Source organism: Bacillus rossius, chromosome 7, assembly GCF_032445375.1.
Source record: "Bacillus rossius redtenbacheri isolate Brsri chromosome 7, Brsri_v3, whole genome shotgun sequence".
NCBI classification, from domain to species: domain Eukaryota; kingdom Metazoa; phylum Arthropoda; class Insecta; order Phasmatodea; family Bacillidae; genus Bacillus; species Bacillus rossius.
Genome location: NC_086335.1, coordinates 46,930,460 through 46,956,870, shown reverse-complemented (window position 1 = coordinate 46,956,870; position 26,411 = coordinate 46,930,460). Strand labels below are relative to the sequence as shown.

Sequence of the window (26,411 nt, the reverse complement as noted above, 5' to 3'; positions counted from 1 at the left end):
TACGCAAGCGATTGTCAATTTGATTTTTATTTTATATTACCTGTGCTAAATGTGTCAAATAATACTAACCGGCCACGGCAACGTCCGACATGTTTCCTAATTACGCGAAAATCCGGGTTCGAACCAGGATCGCCTTTGAGGGACGCAAGTGACTTTTTTTTCCATATAATAAAAATATATCGTCTCGATTACTTTTTCATTACCAACCAAAACCAACCTAATGACTTATTTTTGACATTAATATTTTCAATTTGAAAATTTTACTTACAGTGACAAGACATATATTGACGATAACTAGAGGCTGGAAAAGTTTTCGGGTTCAGTGACCTCTAGGAAGGATTCCACAGTTCTATATATCCCTGGGCAAATGTTTCCCGCTCATTCTCTTACAAGACGTCCCAAAGAAGTAAGTAGCCTGTGATTCGATACAGCTTTGGCTGAATGCTTCTCGTTGGTCCAGGGTCATTCAGATGAGTTGTGAACCAATAGCAGAAGCAGCACTAAGGTATAATTATTTGAATTTTAGCCTATCGCGAAATGAATCCGCGAAATTTTCTAATCTTTATAACTGTTACAAATGTACACCCATACCTTATCCGGGACTCAAAAACAAAAAAAAAAATGTTGCACCGAAAGCAAGTATGTTATCAAAATTCGCTACTGAGGGCAGCTTAAAACTCAACCACCTTAGTCCCACGACTCCGTTGTTGCAGTCACTAACAGTTTACCACAATATCCCTCCTCACTCTATTCATCCTTTTCTTTACACCCTGACCCTTCCCCCCCTTTTTTTCCCAACCAAGAGGGGTAAACCTCCCAGAAGAAGACGACGATAACAAAGCTACGATAGAACGTGGGAACGAGAAGTGTTGCCAACTCACGAAGCTAAACTCCACATTGCTTCATATTTGTTTGCGGAGGTACAACCGAGTTGTTTTATTTTGTTTTTTTAATTTTGTTTCTCTGTCAAACACTACCGAGATGACATTTACCCTAAGTAACTTGATTGCACGTAGAGAAGAAGTTTTCCAACTTCAGATGGGTGCTATCAATTCCGTAGAACGTACATCAGAAACTGATGGTTAGCGGAGCCGCGCAGTATTTTAGGAACTTATCACAGCCTCATGACTATTATATTTACAAACTTGGTTGAAATTGCAAAAATTCAGTTCAATGTTTTTTTTTTCTTTGTTTTAGTTACATTCTAAGCATATTTAAAATTAGGAGATACGAAACTTCCCAGAGGAAAATACAGGACAGCGTCTGAGACCAATACGCTACTGCCTGACTGAAATATTTATTCCACGTAAAATGCCTTATAATAAATACAAAATTATAATAACCATTATCTTCTTACTTCCGATTGCTCAACAAATCATTATCTTCTTACTTCTGATCGCTCAACAAAAAACTGGCCGCAATTTTAATTGCGTCACAGCCAGTTACTACATATAAACGTAAGTAAGCGTACTTGTGAGTGACGATTAGTGTATCTATAGAATGCCATTGAAACATTATATAATTTTTCACTTGATCAAACAATTATTGAATTCAAATAATTGACATACTGCATTAAAAAATTTCTGAACATTTATTATATTTTTTGAGACAACATTACCTCGTTTAGGGTAAAATTTCAATCCGGTTTGAACCTGGAGTGGAGTGAGGAATCTAGATTGAAATATTACTTAAAACACTTTGTTGTGGACTGAAGTTGGAGTGAAGTGAGATAATCCACTCCACTTGTTGAGGTGGACTGGACTGAAGAATCCGGATTGTGATTTTACTTTAAACACGGACTGGAGTGAAAAGAAAACACGAACGCGCAAGCCGCCGCCATATTGTATTGTTTGTTATTGGTCTCGCTGCATTTCAGGCATAATTTGTGAAAATGGCACAAAAAAAACCATAGGAATATGTGGACAGAGATGGAAGTAAAGTTATTGTTGGACGTAATGATTGAAAAACATATTTTAAGATTGCTGGACGGAAAAAACCACAACATTTTCAGTCCATGTTGACTCCAACTTCGATCTTGTTTACATTTCAATCTGGATTCTGATATTTACCATAAACGCATTTCGTCAGTCTATGTTCGTTACACATTCACTCCGAGTTCACTCCACTCCAGGTTCAATCCGGATTGAAATTTTACCCTACACGAGGTACATAATATTGGCATAAAAACATCACCTAACCCCATTTTTTATTATGACTGAAAAAATACAATTGTAGAATTGTAGAAAAAATTACATCATGTACGAAACGATAATCTTTGATAGAATAACATTTAGTGATAATATAGACGTAGTTAATTCGATAAAAATTAAGTACGATTCGAATCTAACTTTGATCACGTGAACAGCCTTTAGACGCAGAAATTACTGGCTTGGGAAATAACCTAACAGAATCGCGGAAATTATCTTTGCGTCAGATTTTACGTTACCTACCGCGAATGTAACCATACTACGGTAGGGAAACGTACATTAAGGCTGGGTTCACAATTAAAAAAATTAAGCGAGTGCATAGCAAGCCATGCACACGACCTGTGCACACGACCTGTGCGAACTGCGAAATTGGTTCACAATTGAATTCTTACTGTTAATTTCAGCCAATGAAATTTCGTGAACTATGCGACATCTGTTAACAGTGTTAGTAAATAAACATATTAACTTTCAAAATAACGATAATACTATTATTATCTCGACATTTTCTTACCACAATATGGTTAATAAATATATACATATTTCTAGTCCCGCCAAAAAAGCACCCTGCTCTTCTCTCATTGGCTGTTGTGCCATGCGTACGCGACCGAAATAAAATATATTCATTTCACTCCTATGCGCACGACCTCGCTCCCATGCACACGACCAACTTTCTGCTATTGTGAATCGTTAGGTTAGGAAACATGGCGTTCATATCCTATGCACACGACCTACTGTTACTGTTACTGTTATTTTTTCAATTGTGAACCCAGCCTAAGACTTGACTTCGTCGGGCGACTGTGAAAATCAATGGTTGGCAGTACTGCCACGAGGGTGGAGGTTGGAGGTAGAATCGAACCGTCAAAGCTAAAGCACCGTTAAAAGAAGGAAGGGCGAGGGTTTGTGACAATAGTTAGCAGCCCTGCAGCCGCTGACAAGATGTCGCCCCGAAACAGTCGAAAAACGGGGCGAGCAAAGCTGTTGGAAGGGACCTCAAAAGGCTGCGGAAGTTAGGATGAAGGTAGGGTACGGGTTTGAACGAGGGGGGAAAAAAAAGGAAAGAGGGGGGGTGCAAGAGACGAGGCGCGGGAACCCTTCCCCTACTTCGGCAGCAGCAGGGAAAACCTACGGCAGGAACTGAATAATGGGGGATTGTGGGTACAGATTTTCTACCTGTTACTCCAAGGCCATCAAGTCTCTCCGCGAACGAGCCATCCGTGAAATGATTTTATATCATGGACCAGTAACCGATGCCACCTCGCCTTTTACCTGAGTCGCTGAAGGACGCCCTATAATGATTGCCATCATCTGAATTCCTTTCTAGGAATACACAGGATGGAAGTTTTTTTTCCTTCACATTAACTTGATTCAAACAAAAAGATATATAGAGGGGTTTCCAAAGGCGCTGATTACAAATCCAAAGTAAAAACTAGTGTGAACAAAATGGCTGCTTCAGAATATACCAGTTGAGGTCACTAACTGCAGGTTATGAGAAAAATGTTAAGAATGAAAGATCAAAATTAGTTATGGTTAGTAGATAAATAAAATAAATGCAAAAAGTTGGTACTCACAGGGTTTTTAAGCCATAAATTACATTTAGTAATATTCTGATCAAAATAATTTAACTCAGTACAAGTGTTAAAAACTAGAAAAAAAAATTGATGTACCAAAAAAACGTATTTTGTTGTTACAGCTCATTAAACACATGTTTTTTTTAAAATAATATTTTTTTAATAAAATAATTTCTGGAATTTTGAATGAAGTCAGGAAGCTAAAACTTTCATTTAAAAAAATTCCTAATCTGTTGGATATTTGTGGTCTCAATCAGTTAAAAATCAAAATTATATTGACAACCTGTACAAAAAAATGTTTGAGAAACTACTGAAAAATTACGAAATAGCATACTTATTATTCAAATAGCATAGATAAGACAATTAGATAAAAGTATTATGGATTGCTAACCCTACAAAATTGTTCACATTATCTTTAAAAAGGATCAAAATAAATATTTTTCATATAGCTATTTTAGTTACTATGTACATATTTTGTAATTTTATGACTACTAAAATACTAACTTGTTTAGATTAACCAAGTTTTATGAAGTATTTTAAATGGTTAATACATAAATTTATTTTAAATACATTAAATAACTTTATCATGTGAAATAAGTCAATATATAAATATTAATAAAAACAGTTGTTATCCTAAAGCATTTGGGCTATTCTTAAAGATAAATTAAAAATAGTTAGGTTTTTATTGCATAAATGATTTTATGCTATACATATTTTCATAGTTATTGCACAACATATGTCATTAAGGACCTACATAAGGTGCTGATGTTTATCAACGATAATTCACCAAATACATGAAAGTGACGACTATGATTCGTAATTTTGTAGAGATGAGTTGATTGTAAAGAAATCTAAATATTAACTGCCAAAGCAAATTTTAGAGGCATCTGTTTCTATATACATATTCTAAATAGATACCTAGATATAGTATATCTGTGAATTCTATAACAAAAATACTTGGATATGGTAATGTGATTTGAATGGGCATTTACAAATTTAAATGCCAAATAAATTTATGAAGAACTAGTTCAAACTGTGCACTAATGCAAAGAAAAAATAATTGCAACTCAATGAGCATCTAAGGACAATCAACTTATGCTATTTTAACTTATTTAATATAGTGATCAAGACATAATATATAGTTTCATGTTATGACATACGTAAGTGTTCATTTAACTAAATATAGAAGCTTGTCCACCTATATTAATTTTTTTTCAAGGGTACTGGTGTACCTAAACATAATGAAATACAATTATGGTTTTATCAGTACAAACACTTTTTATTAATACTTCTGTAAGTAATTTACATAACACTGAAAAAAAAAATTTTCTTTGCTTTATTGCATGTTGTGCTCTGTCTATGAAGGCTAAATTTGAACTGACATACACAGATGTAGTTATGAGAGTAGACCTTTCCAAATTTCAGTTACTATATACAACAGACGTCCCTATATGCATTCCATGACTCTGAATTCACCTGACCAAGTCACTTCTTGTACAATAAACTTTTTGTAACAAGCTAAAACATTTTTCTCAACGGGTACTCATTTCTGGATGAGGCTTTTGTTATTAATAGCATTTAAAATCATTATATGATTATAACTTCATGCTACATCCACAATACTCATTAAACATCAGAAATTGAAAACATCAAAATTAAGTGCTTTATTCATCACATTGAGCAAATATAAATAAAAAATCTATAAAAGGCTGGTTATTTCCTTCTTGTCTGTGAAGTGTATGTGTGATGTTTGCATGTGTAAATCAGTTAGGTATATCTTAATTTTTTTCAGGAAAGAGATATTTCCACACTAATAACAAAAGTTTGGTCCTTAATGTTTCTTGAGATTTACAGGAACCAAAAATTGTATACTAATCAAGATATTATCATTTAAATTATCTGAATAAGTTGTAAATCATACCCAGCTAAATACACCTAAAAAATTAAAAATATTAGTTTATTCCTATTCTGTGGGAAATCCCTGACTGTACCGTAATTCCTCATTCTGTAAAAAATGTTAGAAACGTAAATTTCTATTTATGAATCTAGATGTGTTAGTTGTGTATAAGCATAATTGGTTGTTTCTGTTCAGAGAAGTTGTATGTTTACCATCATGAAGTAAACTGTAGTATTGTTTTATATATTTTTCTATATAGCATCATTATTCCTTATCCTAACATTTGTTATGGGCCCAGTTAGTAATGGATTATTTTTAATGAATTTATTGAGGCTGTGAGTTTTTTTTTGTGTGCGTACAATGTCACAGTGTGTTTACTTAACCCCAACCCCATGAGGACTCATATTGTCTCAGCCGAATCGTTATTGTACCTTAAAAATAATTGCTCTAAGTATGGGATTAGCACCTAAAGTGGAAAAATTAGTAGGGAGAGAAAACTTTTCAGCATGGAAATTTACAGTGAAGGCATATTTAGTTCGACAATTTATGAGATGTGATAGAGAGTGCTTCAGAAGCTATTGAAAATGGGACGAAACCTGGAAGAAAAGGTCACTCCTGCATAATTCTCTTTGTTGATAAGACAAATTAATTGCAGCAGAAAAAGTGTGGAAGGCTTTGGAAAGCACTTTCGAAGATTCTAGGTTTACCAGGCATGTCGCCCTACTGAGATCTTTAGTAATTACAACTTTAGATAAATGCAAGTGCATTGATGATTATTGTGAAAGAATTGTCACAATTGCATTCAAACTAAATGAAGTGAAGTTCAGTGTGAGTGATGAGTGGGTAGGTATCATTTTGTTAGCTGGTTTACCAGACCACCATAAACCATTGATCATGGCTCTTGAAAATCCTGGGACACCCATTACACGGGATTCCATTAAATTTAAGCTCCTGCAAGAAGTCAAAGAGTGAAGACTTAAATCAAAATGAGTCAGCATTGTATACTAAGAAGCAATTTCAGAAGCCACTTAAGTGCTTTAAGTGTAATAAACCTAGTAACCATTTAACTAAACATTGTTAGCAGAAATCAAAACAAATTCGGAGAAAAGGTTTGAACTAAAACATTCTCCTGCTACCATAAATGGAGTGGTGAAAAACGGGGATTTTTAGTCGTAAGTTCAAGCTCTCAGCTAAATCATACAAAAAAAAAAAAAAAAGAGATTTGGTTTTTGGATTCTTGTGAATCGGTACAGGTAACAAATGATGTCAGCAAGCTCCATGAAGTGAAACCTAGTAATAGCATTGAATATATATAATGTATAGAAGTCGCGAGCCCAGGTTAAATTTTCTGCCAGGTTTCTCAGAAGATTTGTTGTAGTTCCAAGCTCCGCCGCTGCGATCGCTTCAATCGCTGGGTATCGACAGCGCACGCCCCTAGCGGTCTTAGGGCGTACTAGGTTAACCAGCCAGTCACCCTCCCATATACGGGAAGCTATTATCAGCACCGTTCGGCGACCTTGACAATAAGTATTCCTTACCACTGTCTTTGAGAGCCACGGAACCACGGGAGAAGACAAGTCACTGGGATCACTGTATGGAGGGATTGTGTACCCTAGTAACGTGAAAATTAGCTTCTAAGAACTTTGTATCAGGCCTACAGTCAGTGTTGAGTTTAAAATATTATTTAATTTAAAAGTTATATACATACTTATTTTAACTTTATTTCGCATTGATGATTTTATAGTGTCAAACATTTTGGCGGGTAAGAAATGTGCGTACACGGGCTGTCAGAATACGAGGTTCAGTTCACGAGGCACATCAATGTTCCGTTTTCCAGTTAAAAATAAGGACAGGGAAGTTGTGAATTATAACTTGCCAATTTTGTTTTACATTATGTATCAGTTAGATACTGTGTAAAGAAAAAGTTGACGCGAGTATGCGAGGAAGGTCCTAATTATTTAATATGAATTACTATAGAATTCTTTTCTTTTATATTTAAAATATCCACGTTTTTATTACTTTAAAAAAACTAATTGGATTACAACAAACACATATTTTTAATTTCATCATTTTGATTAAAACCGAGTGAACGCTAGTTAATTTTCGATGTAAATTTTAATAAACGCAAAGTTTTAGCCAAGTATTACCCACGCCGTCTGTTTCACATAAAATGCATTGTTTGGCAAGCGTTTCAACAAAAATTTTAAGATTGATTGCAAAATGTGCTTAACAAATAACTAAACAATAATTATTTGTGAGTAGATAGACTGCAGCTGCATTAGTATTTTTTTTGGTTTATTACTTTACAATATTAGGATGTTAGTAGCTTAATGATCGCTGTTAAAAAAGGTAATGTGAAAAATTTTGCGTTTATTTACAAGAGAACGTACTTTGTAAGTGGATTAGTGTAAGAAAAACATAAGTTCGAACTTTAGTTTTATACAAAAATAAAAACAAAAACGTGGTAAAAATTGGTCCACACAACCACCATAGTACTTTTTTTAAGTAGCTAAAACTGTTTAAAATGATTTGAATTCTACTGTTACTACCTAAGTTATGAACAATTTAAATTCCAGAATATTTTATTATATATCCAGAAAAAAAATTAGCATGGAAGACACTAGCCCAGTCAAAGTAAATCATGTGCTCAAATTCAATCCGATGTTTATGATTTTGTGTTACAATTGTTCAGTGGTCTGCACGTAATGTCACATCAACAGTCATGATAAATAGGAAATGATAATGTAATTGACATATTTTGGGAAAATAGATGAATCAGTACCACTTGTCGGCTATATGACTGTGTAGTAAGAATTCACCATTAAGAACAAAGTCAGCGTTCTCCAACACTCCAAGTCCAAATTCTCCCTTGTCACATAAAACAAACGGGGTTGCTTTCTTAGTTTTGCGTATCCCAGCTTCGTTAAAGAGAGCTAAATGAAATGGAGCCAACTCATACTGCGTATACATGATCAAGTCATCCTATTTTTCTTCACTTATCGTTATCCTCTGGAAAACTAACAAATTATAAATAAATGAGCTATTACAATTGAAAGTAATTGTGTAGCTAATATTCGCCAGAGTGAGAGCTTGATCTTTTCGTGACAATGCTTGATTAGAATTTTTCCAACATTACACTGTATTGATTGCTTGCCAATTACTATAGCATTGAAAAAGGTAACTGTGGCATCCCCTACTAGTCCAGTTGCTATAGACATGATTTGTTGTGATCCAGGAAATGGTGGGTGATTATTTAGCTAAGCAGAGATATTATATTGATCTGTGGCATCCCTACTTCTTCGAGATTGTCAGAAATCAAGTTGTTCAAAGATATAAAATGAATACCGCATAACTCTTCAATGATGAACAGATGCAGTTTCAGTCATCCCCAAAGTCCACTCGCTCCAAAAATTATCAGTGAATCCTCGTCCTCGTGTGAGGCTCCCAACAATTTTCATGTTACGCATTTAAGTCTGTTCTTTGGTCTGTCTGACCAAACACTATCAGTTTCTTTTCTTTGAGAAGTGAGTGACCCTAATATGCAAAATTTTTGAATTCTGGGGTCATCATGGACTCTAGCTTAAACATGTCTTGTAAAGTCAAGTGACAGCATTTGGCATCTGGACACTACTAAATACGTGTAAAGTGTAACAAAAATATCGGATTTAATTCGACAACGAGCGAAATTTTAGCATATTTTGACTGGGCTATTCCTTCATTAGAACTATTGCTAGTTTGAAAGCTTTCATCAAACGTTTCTGACAACTAATCTCAGTCCTGAGATATGACAGTTGATTATTCCTCTGTGGTTTACACGATCATATTTTTACATATTTCACAGATATTAAACAAACACGTACATTTTCTAACGAGTAATTGATTTATAAACCTCCCTCTATACGTGTCAGTGATTGCACGTGTGTAAGTCGTTTGCTAAAGCTCGACAATGAAATATTTTACATTAGTTAATGTTTTAAAAAAGAGTACTTAATAATGAGATTATTTCACTTAACGTATAAAAAGTATACGTAACGTATAACTAGGGACAATAACATAATAGTTTTGTTAAATGTCATTAGATGGCATTGTGCATGTTTCGTATCGTTAAGAATGTACGGAAGTAAACGTTACAAAAATTTTATACGCAATGGAAGAGTTTTATATACTGATATTTAGAATGAAATAATTCTTTAACATTTATTTTGTACTCTGTTTTCTTTTTGTTTTGTTTAAGTTGTTAAATGATATTTAAATTTATTGTGCATATACATATAATATAAGGTAAATACAGCTGTGGTACATGGGAACTTGCACGATTACAATTTTGCTCAAAATTACTGGGCCTCATTTAGCCACAGTCTGTTTCACTTAAGGTGGCTTTAAATTACATTTATTGGGACGGCTTAAGTCTTTGGCCGCTGAATATTTTACTGTAAAATAAACAAAAAAATATTAATACATGATTAGCTAGTCTTGCACTACATGAATATGTGTTAGTTTTGTTTATTGTTTCACAAATTCTTAATGCTTCACATAATTCATATGTCAAAGTCTCAAATTTCGTTGTACGACCTGTCAAAAATGTCATCTACTATGATAGGATTATGATGTGGCTTCTTACATTGAAAGTTTTTGTGCATGTAAATAAACTCTTCAAACAACTCTAGAATAGGTACAGAGAAATGTTTTTCGCAAGAGTTTTATACACCAACTTATCTCAAAGTTACTGAGCCCTCATTATTTGAAAATTATGATGATGATAAAATAGTACGTATATTAATTTGTTTGTGGTATTTTTGTTTTACTTCCACCCATTTGAATTCATATTAAAGTGGATTCTTTGAGGTACTTTAATTGATTTGGTGAATAAAATAATTATTTTATATCCAATGGACCAATTTTTATTCAAATATAATAATTATTACACCATCTGGAATCAAACACCAATGAATTGCTGATTTATGTGTCTGTTTTTAAATAATTGTGTAATATTTCAAGAAATTATTTTTTTGCTTTCGGTTCTTTAAACAAAATACATTTGTGTTAAATATATTTACGCATCTTTTTGACGAGCATAACCTCCCGCCTTGTCAATGCGCTGGCCCTCCACACAGCAACGGAAACAAAATACAAAAAAAGAGAGAGAGAGCGAGAAAGAGAGAGAGATAATACGCGCGCGACCTTGAGACAAGCGATACTATAGCGCTCTAGCGGGGGAGACACTAACCACGAGTGCCTTCTTTTCGAAAGCAGAGCTGTCTGGCGGGGGAGCTTCCAACTACCTCAGTTTGGATTCCAAAACCGGCAGAATAAATCGTATCCCCTCGCGACTTCTATATGTTATATATATTCAATGGTAATAGTTCAATTTAGCTCCTGATGGATCAGACTTAACTGAAGATGTCTCTGACAGTGTGGACTAAAGCTTTTCAATGGTGAAAAGACTTTTGGAGGTAGAGACCAAGAAGTTTTACATGTCCCCAGTTCAATTGTCAACTTTTAACGAGTTTCAACATTCCTTTCGTATTTAAATGTCGTAACCTTCGGTGCCACAGCAAAACATTTGTTTTCTGCGTAATGACATTGCATCATTACTGGCAGAGCAATCAAACTTTTTTACTGATTGTATTTTCAAATTCTGTGGTGGTTCAATATCTTGGTTTAGTAAAAAACACAAAACTCTTGCACTGCCAACATGTGAAGCAGACTATACAGCTCTGGCATTCACCATACAAGAATTGTGGCTCAGGCATTTGATGTCTGAAATCGAGCTACAAAATGTAAGAAGATTGTTTGCTGTATTTTGCAAAAACAGAAGAGCAATTCATTTAGCAAAAAAACCCTGTTACTAACTCAAGATCTAAGCATATTAAAATTAAATATCACTTTATCAGAGGGTATGTTGAGTCAGGCCTTTTAACAAAATCAAACACAAGCCAAGTAAATGTATTTGGTATGACCAAGTGACTTCTGTGTTATATGACGATTAGCTGAGTGTATCAATTTTTTATTGCTGTGTGTACGAATTTGCAACAATATAAATTTAAGGGATGGTGTTAGGAATGTAAACTTTTATTTGTGTGTTTACACCATTTTTGTGGTTTAAGTCCCAGTCAGTTGTGTAGATTTGCTGGACTTGCATTATTTAATGTTATAAGTTTTCTGGTTCAACATGAGTGGCAGAAAGCAGGTTTTTGTATGGTTTTCATTTGAACATCATGAGAACCAAAATAATGAATATAATTATAAAAAAAACTGGGTTAAACCTAATAAACTAGGTTAAAAATATTGTTGCTTGGTTATCTTAACATTTTTTTTTTTAACCTGATTCATTAGGATGACTGTGTATCCCATTGAAAGCCAAAATTATTTTTCCTCAAGAGTTTGGAATGAAGTATGAACATTTTAACATTTCAATAACACCAAGCTAATGATAAACTTAGCTTTTTCCTTATTCCTATGGCAGTTTTGCTGACAAACCTTAACAGCAAAATTGTTTATGGTGTGATATGAGTATTTCAATAAAACTGTGATTAAGTAATGCTTTTTTTCCTTACCTACCCAAATCATAAGTTCAATCATAATTTAGCACTTAACCTTTACTCAATATCAAATAAATAATCTAAAAGTATATATGCCATCTATGTTAAAATGACTTGGACAGTTCAATTATTAAATTAATAAATCAATATATAAACCATAGCACTACTGGTTTGCCACTATACATCATTATAAGAACTACACAATGTAACAGACTAATTACGAATAATCATGCTAATGCCCAAGACAGTAAAAAATCACTTGAAAGCAACAGTGAAATAGCAAGATCAACAAGAACTTATTTCATTTGAAGATTAAAAAATTAGCTTTCAGACACATCCTCAGAATGACTTCATGCAACACTTGAGCTGTTGATACTTAAATGTTAATGCCAAACTTTTAATATTTTGCTTACAAATGTCATTGTATAAACCAAATTATGAAAAAATCTCATGTCGCCAAGCACTACAATACATAAAAGTGTTAAGATGCAAATGCCTGGTAAAACGTAGTTAGGCCCTTCTGTAATAAAGGGCTAAAAATATATTTAATGAGTGTTACATAAGGTAGACTATATTAAGGCAAAATATTTGAATTATTTTTACACTCAAAAGAACCTTTCATTGTACTAAAGAACATTTTAAAAACTTATTCTAAACAAGCACTTTCACAATGTAAACTACTATCACAAAATTTACATTCCCATGACATAAAGGTTTAGTTGATAACATAATAAAAGTGTCTCACTCATTTAACATAAAACATGAATTATGCAAAACAGCAATCATTGATTGTTAGAACATAAAATTTCCCATAAAATTTGGTTACCTCTAATTATTCAGTTTGCTAACAACTATTTTTATGTTGTTTCCAACTATTTTTATGTTGTTTATTATGTTTTTTTCTCTTAACATTTTGCAAGATTGATCTCACAAGGTATTTGTGTAATCCTCTCTTTTTTATCGTGTTTTTTTTTCATGTTAGTTTAATATGTAAATATGTTCTTTGCATGTGATTATTCCAAGTCAGCTCTGAAACTTGTTCAGAACTGCATGGTTTGCTAAATTTATTTCAATAAAAAGGGCATAACAAGTTGGTTTATAAAGTTATAAACTAATAAGCAAATATTACCCTCCCCCAATTTTTAAATGTACAGATTTCCAAAAGCTTGTAGCATTGAACATCATTACTTGATTGCAAGCAGCCGGCACACATCCAAAAGATTTCTTATAAACATGGGGTTGCTAGCCTTACAAAACTAAAAATTCTCTGCATCTTTCAAAACTGATGTGTGAACATTTTTTTTCTTTATAATTTACAACTTTTCTAATATGTAGGGCCTATGTATTTAACTTAAGTAACTTAAATTTATTTATTTTATTTATTTATTTAAAATTGTGACATGCCCACTGATAGTCGTTAAGACTTGGATGATGGGGACGACAAAAATATACAAGACAAACAAATGAAATAAGAAAGTATACAGTCAAAATTAAATATTCAATAACAATAATTTTAATACCATTGAAAAAATTATTGTAAGACATCAAACTTTAGGGATTGTCCAACAGTTCAATCATTAATGTACATAATATTTTACAAATAAATGATTACATTTAAGAAAAATGAATGAGACATTTTTTTCATGTACATGTTAGGTGCTTTGTACCACATCACTGCTCTAACCGGTCAATCACTGAGGAAACTTAACACAAAATGGTGCAAAAAATTTGCATTATGCCAAATGTTAATTATGTAAACTGTTTTGTGTTTCATTCAAAACTCACAAAACAAAGGCATTGTGATTTAAAGGAAAGTAAATTATACAAAGAAGAACATTGTTTTTACAACCTCTATCAAAAACCAAGTTGAAATTTTTTAATGAAAATTAATTTTTTCAAAAATTGACAAAGTAACTATAAGATATTTTATTGTAAAAATCAAGACATTTTAACACGAGATGTCAAACAAGCTGGATGTTTTCCTACTTTCATGGATTGGAAATGACCTCATTAAAAATGCCACCCTTCATATCAAACTACGAAACAAGAGGCTGGTGTTTCTACATAGCCTACAGTAAAAATGTCAGCTCTCCATATTAACTATGGACCAACTCGAGAAAGTGTTCTCAGTCATAATTAGAACATTTAATTTTTTAATTCATTTCAAGCTGTTTTGATCATATTGAAAAACTGAAACATGTATACCTTCGCATGCCATGTTATTACATTTTCTTGTAAATAACAATTGTTTAATAGCTACTTCTGTAAAGTTAATTACAATATCTCTTATGTTTGTGACACATTTGGCCTCCAGGTATTTATTGTTATTTAATAGCAGTAAAAAGTCCATAACATGTTACAGCTTGCAAATAACATTTGTTAAAATACCTAGTGGCCAAATTTACAACTAAACCCCTAATACAAATTTTAATTTAATCACCCTTAAAGAATAACAAGAAAATGGCATAACAAGAGGTTTGTGATACTAAGCATTACGGTTCGGTCTTACATGCCATGTAGAATTTTTTCATTTCCTTGTCATTACTATTTAAGAGTTATTTCTTAAATTTAGCATGATACTTCTTTTCCATGACTTGATGTAAGCTTTTGGACATACGCCATTGCTAAGCACATGTATGTCTGTAAAAGAAAACTACAAAAAACACAAATTAAGCAAAACATTGCTGTTGTCAACAGGATATAAACACCACATAATATTCCATAACAGGAATATGGTCACCAAAGTTGTTATTTTGTCTGGTTTCAACTGTTGTGCTGAATTTTTTTGGGTTCAATATTTTGTGCTGTCATCATTTGTGGGGTTTTTCGTTCTCTTCTGTTTTTGGAAAACTATTGTGTTTGTTTCGTCTTTTCATTTTCTCTCGTTTCAACTGTTGCGCTGAATTTTTTTGGGTTCAATATTTTTGTGCTGTCATCATTTGTGGGTTTTTTTTTCGTTCTGTTAGTCCACTTTTCTTTGTTTGTTGACCATATTCCTGTTATGGAATATGTGGTGTTTATATCCTGTTGACAACAAAATTTTTTGCTTAATTTGTGTTTTTGTCTTTTACAGACATGCATGTGCTTAGCAATGGCGTATGTCCAAAAGCTTACTCAAGTAATGCACTCCCATTGCACAAATCTTTCAAAGATAATACTTCTTTTCCAAATACTATACAAATATTTTAAACTGATATTTACAAAGCGTAATATAAGGGGTGTAAAAATTCACGCAAGTGATAATAATCACAACAGGGGCGGCTTCAGGAAGACATTTCAGAAGGGTCTATCGTACAAAGGAACAATGCAGTTGCAGAACAAGGCATTAAATAAATCTGAGTTGGCATTGGAATATTTACAAATTCGTGGTCTCAAATAATGAACTTTGCTAGATTCATATAACTTTTGATGAAAGAAAAGTTTAACACATTAATTAAAGTAATAAGTAAAGAAACACATACCCTCAAAAATAAAACCAAATAATTTAATTTGGGCTCGGGAGGGGCTATCACCCCTAACACCCCCCCTCCTCTGGTGCCTGGCTTGAATTACAAACACTTATGCAATATTTTACATGCATTTTATTACACTTAGTGAATAACTGTTGAAAAAATTGGTGACAGAAAAAAAATGCAAGTAGGTATTGTGTAATTATTTACAGAAATAGCCCTTACAGAAAAGAAATGCTTTAAAAATGAAATTAGCCTATCAACATTGTGTCTAAGATGGGTGGAACAATGAAGGAAAATAGTTTTCAAACAAAAATTCTGAAGATAAGTTCCTAAAATACAAAAACATAGTGAAGGCTGTGCATCTTCCTTACCCTTCAAAATTGCCTAAGTGAAATCTCATGAATACTCAGGAATAAAGAGTGAATCATCACTTAAGATTTTAATATGAACAAGATAAATATGTTCTACTATGAGCAATATGAGGCTAACCATTCCTACGATGAAGCATACTATTATCAAGCTACAAAAAAAACGCAATATGCAAGCACCAATACTTATTCTAAAGCAAAATGAATTCAGTGAAAATTTATTTTAAAATAATATCTGAAATATTTTTCAAACAATATGAAAAGACGTAAAATTCATTCTAAAAGAATATGTTAAAAAACCATCACGAAGTTAAGCTGGGGGGGGGGGGGGGGAAATCATAAAGCCCCACCCTGAGGGAACCAATTAAATTAATGCTTGCAAAATCATAACTGTGAAATGGGAATTATAAACATTATACACCCCCCCCCCCCCCTGGAAAGCTACAGACGCACTTTTACCTATCATGTTGTCAAGGTTTTATAAAAGAAATTAAATTGAGAACCAACTTACATAAAGAAACACAGAAGACTTATGTCTTTTCACCTTCACTAAAGAAAATTTATGAGAGAAAATGTTTTAAGTAATATGTCATGTAATGAAAGGGGTTCAATTTTGCCTAGATAAATTTAATCTACCCAAAACAAAATTCTAGTTTTCCAGAAGGTACAGGTATGGTATTATCGAAAGCAGGGATGTGGCACAAGCACCCTACACACTCCAAACGCATGGCCGACTAACTCACCCTTGAGGAGTCCCCTGGCGGTAAGCCCCCGGGAAGGGGGAGCCTTGCTTGTTCGTGGGGCCCTGCTGGCCGTAGCCCTGCGCACCGCCTGTTGCCACACTGCCCCCGTGGGGCCCCGACTGTGTGGCAGTGGTCAGACCCCACACGGTGGTCACCACAGACACCTGCTGCTGGGTGCCGCCTCCTGGCGACCAGTCCCTGCAAACAACCGAAGGTTAACTACAGAACCCATGCTGCACTACCCCACATGAGACCAACCTCACCTGCAAACCTACCATTCATTATGCTACAACCCCTCCTGCACTGCCTCGCAAGAGGCCAACCTCCCTGAAAACAACCAATGGTCAATAACAGAACAACCCACCCATGCCACTGCCCCACAGGAGGCTAAACTTCCTGCAAACAACCCGTAATTCTTTACAACTCCTGCTGCATTGCCCCACATGAAGCCAACCTCCATGTAAACACAAGGTCCATTATGCTACAACCCATTGGCGTAGCTGTGTTCATAAAGTTGGAGGGGACAAATAATGATTTTGATGTCATGTAAACCCATTCCCCTCTTACTAAGACGGGGGGTCCGGGGGTCCTCCACCGGAAAATTTTGATTTATTTTAAAAGTGCAAAATAGCGCTTTTTAAGTAGTTTTGTATCTAACCATTGGATACATCAATGTTAAAATTATTATTGTTTCCTTAAGATAAAATTTGATTTTTGAAGAAATTACAAATGAAGTTGGGCAGAAAAATATTATAAAATAAAAATATCACGGTCTAGAAAGTTGGGGGGGACAGTCCCCTCCATCCAAAAAGTTCAGGGGGAGACGTCCCCCCTGTCCCCCCCCCCCCCCCGGTTCCTTCGCCCCTGCTACAACCTCTGCTGCACTGTCCCACATTAGTCCAACTTCCTTGCAGCCATGGTACCTTTCACTATACAAAACCCTGCCTCACTGCCCCACAAGAGGCCATCCTGCAAACAACAGGTGTTTGACTGCACTACAACCCCTGCGCACAGCCACACATTAGGCCAACCTCTTCGCAAACAACCTGTGGTACCTTTCACAACAATCCCTGCCACACTGCCCCACATAAGGCCAACCTGCAAATGAATCGTGGTCCATTAGACTACAACCCCTGCCACAATGCACCCCAGGACTACATGAGGCCCAATCAGGAAAGTGATTGAATCAAACATGGTGATCACCTTCCCCTATGTGGTACTTTGTAGCTACCAAAGGTGGTTAAGTTTGATTTCCTGGGAGGTTTCACATGGGGTGCTTACATTTCCTCCAACCATTCATTTGCTCAATGCTCAATTATTCTAATTTCCTCACCCCCAACTCCTGTCCTATCGCTACAACACAATTAGAACCCAGCTTAAACACTATCAAATTTGACCAACAATTACATTTAAGCATTTAAATTACGTAAATGAAAGAAAATAAAATGTTTGGATATGCGACAGTATATCAGGTAAATAGATTAAATGGTTTGTCTTTGAAGAAGAATGTTCATGTTTATGTTTTTTTTCTTCTCCTTATTGGCTTCATTCAGTAAGAGATAAGAATTCTGCCTCTATACCTACTGCTCAACTGTGATTTCTGTCTGAAAAAGAACTAAGTCATAAAAACATATTTCTACTCACTTTATTATTTTTAGAAATATCAAGTATTATCTCTATCACCCAAGCTTAAATATATTGCATTTTTATTAAATTTAAAAAAAATTATGGGTTTGATTTTCAACTTACGTTTATGATTTATGAGTTCTGTAATTTGTTGAATGTTCAAACAAGGATCACTCAATCAAGAATCCTTAAAACACAAAAAAAAAATTCCATTGTTAAATAGCTAACATATGCAACCCTGCAACATGTGATACATGAGCAGCTCAAAAAAGATGATCACTAGCAACAAATGCAACAGCCATCACGTTACTCGCCAAGCAAGATATAAAAATCACAAAGTTGATGGTCTGGTACATATTTTGTAATCATTAGCACAATGTGCTAGTGGCTAAGCAGCAGTAAGCAGTTAAACCACTTGGTAGTATGGAGTCACCCAGCATTCACTCTCTGCGAACAGCATCCTGGATAATTTTAGAATTGGATGAGGGGCCAAAATACTCGAAATAGTCCGACCGACACAGCAAAATTAGTTTTACTCTTACCAATACTCTTACCCAGGCTGTAAGTGCTAGTGTAAACTATTTTTGTATAAGCAGTAAAAGCCTGGTACAAATAAAACTTCATTTCCTTGTAAAAAAAATTAGTAGGTAGCTAAACGAGAAGGTGATTCTTGTGAATATAGGTCTACAGTGCTTAAATTGTTAAGTGTAGTAGACCTAAATTCATGTTCCATTTCAAGTAAAAACTTTTTTACACCTGTCAAGTCATGGCTTCAATTTCCAGATACCTTACAACTAAAATCACTGTTATAAAATTGTGACTGTGGTATTAATGGTCAAAAACAAATAAGCAAGATGAGGAAAACTCATGCCTAGGTACTCAGCCACGAAATGTGTGCACTATACCATGTGTTGTGTTGCATAGTAATTACTAATTATATTTCAAGGCATGGACGAATAACTGCAAGAACGTTTATCATTCATTCCCATTTCAGTTATGATTTTGCAAGCGCAAGTGAGGTCCCCCCCCCCCCCGCCCCTCCCCGCACCCACTCCAGATCGATGCCTATGTTCCAAGGGATTGTTTTGGTAAAGTGATTTTTTTTTCTGAAAGTTATCAGATGAAAAGGTTGCTTCCTCGCCTATTAGATAGAGGAGAAATTAAGATAAAGGTGTAATGCAAGGCCCTTGGGTGGTTTCAAGAATCTATGCCGGGTGTTACATGCCAAAAAAATGATTCTTCAAGCACACGTTTTAGCCCTTTTCACTCTCCTAACAATACAGTTTAAAAACGAAATACTGAAACACAACTAACCACCCACCCTCAGAGCATTCTTAAATACTTTTCGTAAACGGACACCACTCGGATATCTTTGAACAGTTTTCAAATCGCGTGGTTTCTTCTGTAGCTATACACACCGTATCCCGTATGCGTGCCCTGGGGGCAGAAGATGGGGGGGGGGGGGGGGGGGTGTTTCAATCATGTAGTTTGGATGTAATCATTCACTTGTTTCACACCCCAATGATACTCCTCTATTAGCTTAATAAGCATTTTGAAAATATATTTAAAACGTTACAATAATTACATGCTATTTTTTATTCAATACATCTCTTAAATTCCTCAATCCAACTATACTAACGGTAAATCAACTTATTTCGTGTATCAGCAACTTTCAACGATTACCACAGTTGGTTCAAATGTAAGTGAACTTTTTTTTAGAGCCTGCTTAATATACAGTTACTTCCAATACCCCTCCGCCAGATGGCAGAGTAAACATTGCCATGGATGTTAATAGTGACTTGCATGCATGCGTCGATCACGACGAACTATCGAATGTAACAAACGTAGATATAACTTTTGCACCAAAATGTTCTCTAATTTCCACATACACAATTTCGTTAGCCAGTCATTTATAACTTTTAGTTACTTTCAATTCCACGTCAAGTCTTCTTTTATTGCCAACTTGACATTGTATAAACAGGAATATTTTAGTGTTGAATATTACGCAAGTTACCGGCAGTGACTTACAAAGTAGGTACTCAGAAAGTTTGAATGGGCTATCGAAGTACACATATTAATCGTAACTTCTGTACGTAGTGGAAAGCATAAGAGGAAATAAATTAATAATTGACACAAATATAATTCTCCCCACCACCTTAATTTTACAAATTCTGTTCATAGTAAGGCAGGATCATATCTTATGCGTAAAGGTACGGGAATTTCGCGGATTAATTTGATCGCAAGCTAGAATGCAAACCTTCATACTCTTGCACTATTCATGATTTGGATCGCAGTAATTTATAAATGCCCCTTTACGACCGTGAGACTAATCCAAGTTATGAGAAATACGCCTATCAGGTAGTTAGTGCCCATTAACGAGAACAAACATGTTGTCCAGAAATCACCGTATAGAAAAGCAAACGTTAGTACATAAAATAAGTATTTTAATTGTAGCCTGGCGTAAAATAATTAGCGAAATTTCCGGGTTTAGACTTATGCGGAATAAATTAGTCTCGTGAAATATGCGCTTAATAATATTTTTTTCCGCCAACAATTTGGTCACACAACTAACTACCAACCGCTGCTAAATTTTTCCATGCGATTTTCCTCTGCCCACGGCATTCAGTATCTAAATTGTCAACCCTACAAATCAAAGAAAACAAGACATTGAAGTGATGTCTGTTGACAAATGTTTCACTTATTTGTCATAAACATACCTTGCACCATATTTTAGGAATTATATTCCTACAGATGTGTATCTACCACGGATCGCAATAAACTGATCTAACTCAATATATATTTTTTTATATATAAACGTCAATGTAATGATATTGGTCAAATCAATACAAATTATTACTGCAAACGCATAACTACATTTGAGGTTGAATTTCAAGTGTCTACGTAAAGCTGATTTCGCTCAGATGCCATTGATTTGTCATGCCTAATACATTTAAACGTAAGTTATCCGTTCCAACCCCTGTCCGCTACCACAATAGTTTGATTAGGAACGTAACTAAGTTCGGGAGAAGAGTGAGAGGAAAGAAGGGGGAATGCTTGCCAGCGGGTTTTTTTTCTCAATCGCAGCAGTAATCTATTAAAATAATAAATTGCATTGCTTCTCTAAACGCACCTTCTACTGTGGAAGTGTAAGCATCCCAAGAGGGTTATGAAACGTCCTACTACCTGCCTAACTGCTGTTATTTTTCAAATTTCTTTGTTATACTTGTGAAATGCGGCTATTATCGCACACATAGCTAGAACTGATAATTTTTTCAAAAAATTTTATGTAACCTCAAACTTTTCAGTACATCATAATAGTCCCGAAATTTTTTTTCATGTCACAATTAATCGGCTTCTTCAAGACGATCTATAGCATTGGTGTTGCTTTTTAAGTTCTGTAAACTCTTAAGTCTACATGTATTTTTTTGTTAACGTAATTTTTTTTTCATGACGTCTTGTATTATAGATTATTAATTTGGCTCAAAGTATGAGAAACTACACTTTACACGCAAAATCGTCTGAGGAAAAACTCACTCTATCGTGTTTCAAACAAGCCGCTGCAAGAATGGGCGAATTTTGGGATTCGTACATTACAGTTAAAGAGTTAAAAATTTACTTATTAAAAATTATCGTATAAACCTAGGCCACGAGTTAAGGTATATCGTTACGCACTTAATTCATCAAGGGTCTGCTGGACAAAATTTGATTTCCGTACGCGCTTGCCAAATTAATAATTTACTACCAACACAAATTGTGGTTTTAGCATATTACGTAATTGTGAAAATCATAATTTCGATTATTTAGGGATAAATACCCTGTTTATTTAACTACATAGTTCTGGATGTACAAAGTAACTGTCCAAATCATCCATTATATTATATCACGTGCAAAGTTACGAACCTGACGTAGTAAATACTAAACTGAAGATTACGTATTAAAATTTAAAAATAAAACTTTTAAGCATTAACGACACCCGAGGAAAAAACTTTCACCGCGGTTAAAAAAAAATTAATAATTTTAAGCAAAGTATAAGTATATTGATACGTTATCATAGATGCTTCACTCATCGGCATACCAGATTTAAATTAGCCTAAGCTGATTGCGGGCGGCGGTTAAAACTAATTTTTATGTCAAAAGAAGTGAGATCCAATACTACCAAGTACGATAACTCATAGCAAAAACCCAAACACGTACTCATGTAATTAATATTTATGGGAGAATTTTGATTCGATTTACTAGGTAACGTTGGTAACAAGCCAAGCAGAGGCAGTCACCCAATCTTTATCAATACAGATAAAAAAATCGTATCTATGAGGCGCAAGGATGACGCGATACTGCAGATAATCCTTTCTGGATACTGTAACCTGTTTCTCTAGCAGCCCGTAATCTTGCGTGTCAGATAACGAAAATCGTAAACAATGTTGCTGGAAGTTAAATTCACCTTTAGCAAAATTAAATTTTACACGTTAAGTGAAATTTTCGCCTAACGCAAGCCCTAATCCAATATACTAACTGAAAGAGTCTTTCATTGCAATTTCAGTCCAAATTATTTAAGAATTCGTATGAACGCAAATTTACTTCGAATAACTAGATACTCTGTAACTAACTAATCTTTAGGTTTTCATAAAGTGTATGATCTATATAAATAAAAATGTTAACGCGTGGAATTCTGAAGAGCCATTCCAAAATTAATTTTAAAACCGCAACAGTTAAGATAGCAATTTATTAAATAAAATAAAAGACATGAAAATATATCGTAGAATATATTTCACCGACATCTTGGAACTCTCACGACGCATACGTTAAATAAGACAAGTTAAATTACTCGACGCATACGTTAAATAAGACAAGTTAAATTACTCGTTGGAAATCATCAAAACGCCTTACTTAAGGAGGGTTTATATCATCATTCAGTCACTTGCAACTGCAAGTGGCTCTCATAGCAACGCGAAGCTTAAGACGTCAATCCGCTCAAGATGGATCCATCGAAAGAGAGAGAAAAAAAAACTGGTTGGATCGCATGCAATGACGTCGGAACGCCTCTTCTCTGCGGCCCCGCAGACAGGCTAATCAGGTTCAGGTTTGGGACTGGCAAGTGGCGGTTCCTGGTGGCCACTTTCGAAAACAAACATCAGCGCGGCGCAGCGACTTCGGCCAGACAGCGGAGCTAGGGCTGGGAGCGTCGCGACGTGAATTCGCAGCGAGAAGCCAGTACAAGCTGTCTCGTATGAATTCAAATAATCTCATTAACGCAATTCAATATGTTACCGTACAGCCTAACCAAGTATCAATTTCAAACTTCACTTGTTAAGATTTTAACGTTAGTTTGACAACCCTACGACACTTTTTTTTTAACGCGAGATCAATTTTAATACACTAATTCCACAATATCAGGCTTTCATTACATTAGAAAACTCCTAGCTCTAAAGGATAGAATAAGGGCGACCTTTACTAGCAGGGTTTACATAGCTACTTTAAAGATTAACTTAACTACCTGTAAGATGTATATCCCAGCATTGGAGAACACACATAAAGAAGTTTTCTTATGAAATCCTTAGAGCACTGAAACACACGTGAGAAATAAAAAGTTTACGGAAAAATAAATAAAATTGGCGTTTGGTAGTCAGCGTGATAATTTAGTGCCCGCACTTTCCTTTCACGCAAAACTCGCGTATCACACGCCACTCACACGCACACATAACACCACCGTAACCAGCGATGAACCGTGTCTGTGGACGTACGCGCGCGAGGCGACCGAAGGTGAAACTGTCTTTGGGTCTGGTGAGAGGTTGTTGAAGCTAACAGAAGGCACTCACTCACACACGCGCGCACCAACACACACCGCCCCTCTTCCACGCGGCCGCTCTCCTTCTCTCTCTCCCGCTTTCTGTCTCACACACACATTCACAGCTAAAGCGCCGGGTGGAGGGGATGAACCTATCTGTGGAGGGGATACGGGGTTCCAAGTGGAATGTTGGAGGGGGGAAAGGTTGGTGTGGAGGGGATTGCACCGGTCTGACCCGAAGCAGCCATCCCCCCCCCCCAACTTTCCCCCACTCTATCCCAGTCGACAACCACCCTCCCCCCAGGCGGCATTCCACTTCGCCCTTCGAACGGCCACAATATCGGTTATAGCTGGTGCAGCGTTGCCACGTCGTGCGCTGGCCTGTGGGTGGAGCTTATCTTCGTTTCTCCCCTCCGTTGTACCTCCGGCTTCCACAACCAAAAAGAGAGAGACAGCGCACAGTGACTTGCAACGCCCGGGCTTCATGCGTGTTCAGCCAAGAGAACAAGCAGGCTACACGCTACGTTGTCAAGAGAGTCACTCGCGGCAATGAATATCCGTATTTTAAAACGGTTCAAGATCTATTCCATCGCTCCTTATACCTGATTTATAACATTTCTATTGGCATGTATTTTTCGCGGAAAAAATAAATTCTGATCGTTCATTAGACTGCAATAAGGTATCCCTTCGCTAGCGATTGTTCTCTTATAATTGGCGGCAGTCTGCTAGACAAGCCATTGGCTTATTTGGCCGAGCCGTTAAAGACGCGTTTGCTATCGTTGGTGTGCTGACAGTATACATGTACCTGAAATAAAACCCAGCCAACCACGAAACAGACAGTGCCACAAAGTTTTAACACAGAGCTGGTCTGGAAATAGTTCGCGAAAAATTCATGGACTTACGTATCCTGTCACTTTTATCTGTCAACAGTGTTTGTAAATTGTGAAGTGTTCGTAAACAACGTAAACTAATATTGCGTGAAGCTTTGCAAGTAACAGTTGGGAAATGGGAGCCACTGGTTTTTTAGAATTGTCAAATTTGAGTCAAGTTACATGATCTAGACTACATATACCAGATACGTAGGCAACTTTGTTGATGCAAAGAAATGGTATGACCGGCCGTTCGCACGTCAATTGCAGCTAGAAGACACGTTGAAGACACAGTAACGTAAATGGTCTGATCTGCCTGCCGCGTTCAGAACTTACAGGTCAGACGGAGCGAGGGCGGTGTTGTTATAAAACACTTAACCCTCATTGCGGAAAGACCCGGTTTCGAATCCTGGACCGTCTGTAGTCCGTCCTGATTTAGATTTACAACCGTTACCCCGGAAGGAAAAAAAAAACACTGGAACTGTTAAATAACTATATATTTACTAGCTGAAGTACCCACCGTTGTCTGGGCTGAACACAGAGTGAAGATGATTTTTTTTAAAAAATCGTACGTAGACAGTAACGCCAAGTGTGCTAATTTCATCAAGAGTTACTCATATTCTTATTTAAGGGGTAGAAAAGGGCGATGTGGAAAAGGGGGGGGGGGGGAGCAGGAGTAAAGCGGTGTTTCAAAATCCCATGTATTCAATTAACTGTTTGTTAAAATCAGATGTAGATATTGTTAACATCAAGTGTGCACAATTTCATCTAGGGGGGCCAAAATACTGCTTTAAGGGGTAAGAAAGGTAAATAGGAGTGGTTTTTCGTAATCTCATAGTGAACATTTTCTTAAATTGGATGTTGGCCTTTGTTTCACCAAGGAGAGCCAAAAATCTGTTTTAAAGGGTAGTAAATTGGAAACTTCGTGTAGCCAGGAATAATGATAGGTTTAATAGTATTTTTATTTTTAACATCAAGTGTGAAAAATTTTATCAAATTGTGAGAAATTCTCCTTAAAGGGGTGAGAAGGTGGATAGGGTAGATTTTTTATACGTATATACGTAGATAATTTTACGGGGGTAAATTTTAATTAAATTTAGAAAATTTATTTGCTCTAAACTTGAACGTCGAGTTTCAGCAAGAATACTATAATACTGCTTTAGGGAAGAAAAGGAAATTAGGGTTGGTTTTTTCGAAATCTCGTTTAGACATGAGAATGAGTTTTTTTTTAATCGGGCCTATACAGTTTTCTTCCTCTTAATTTTAACTCCAAGTGTGCAAAATTTCATAAAGAAATACCAATATCCTGTTTTGCGGAATGGAAAAAGAGGGACAGGGTGGTTTCTGAAACCTC

General features: G+C 35.5%; 1 protein-coding gene across 3 annotated transcripts in view; it reads right to left on the bottom strand.

The window, feature by feature from the left end:
• LOC134533967 (zinc finger MIZ domain-containing protein 2-like) overlaps positions 1-26,411 on the bottom strand; it is a 287,873-nt gene that overhangs the window by 60,810 nt on the left and 200,652 nt on the right. For all 3 annotated transcript variants that reach the window (XM_063371813.1, XM_063371812.1, XM_063371814.1), the window contains exon 5: positions 16,778-16,975. In XM_063371813.1, the coding sequence (XP_063227883.1) occupies positions 16,778-16,975 (198 nt within the window). The remainder of the gene's footprint in view (positions 1-16,777; positions 16,976-26,411) is intronic.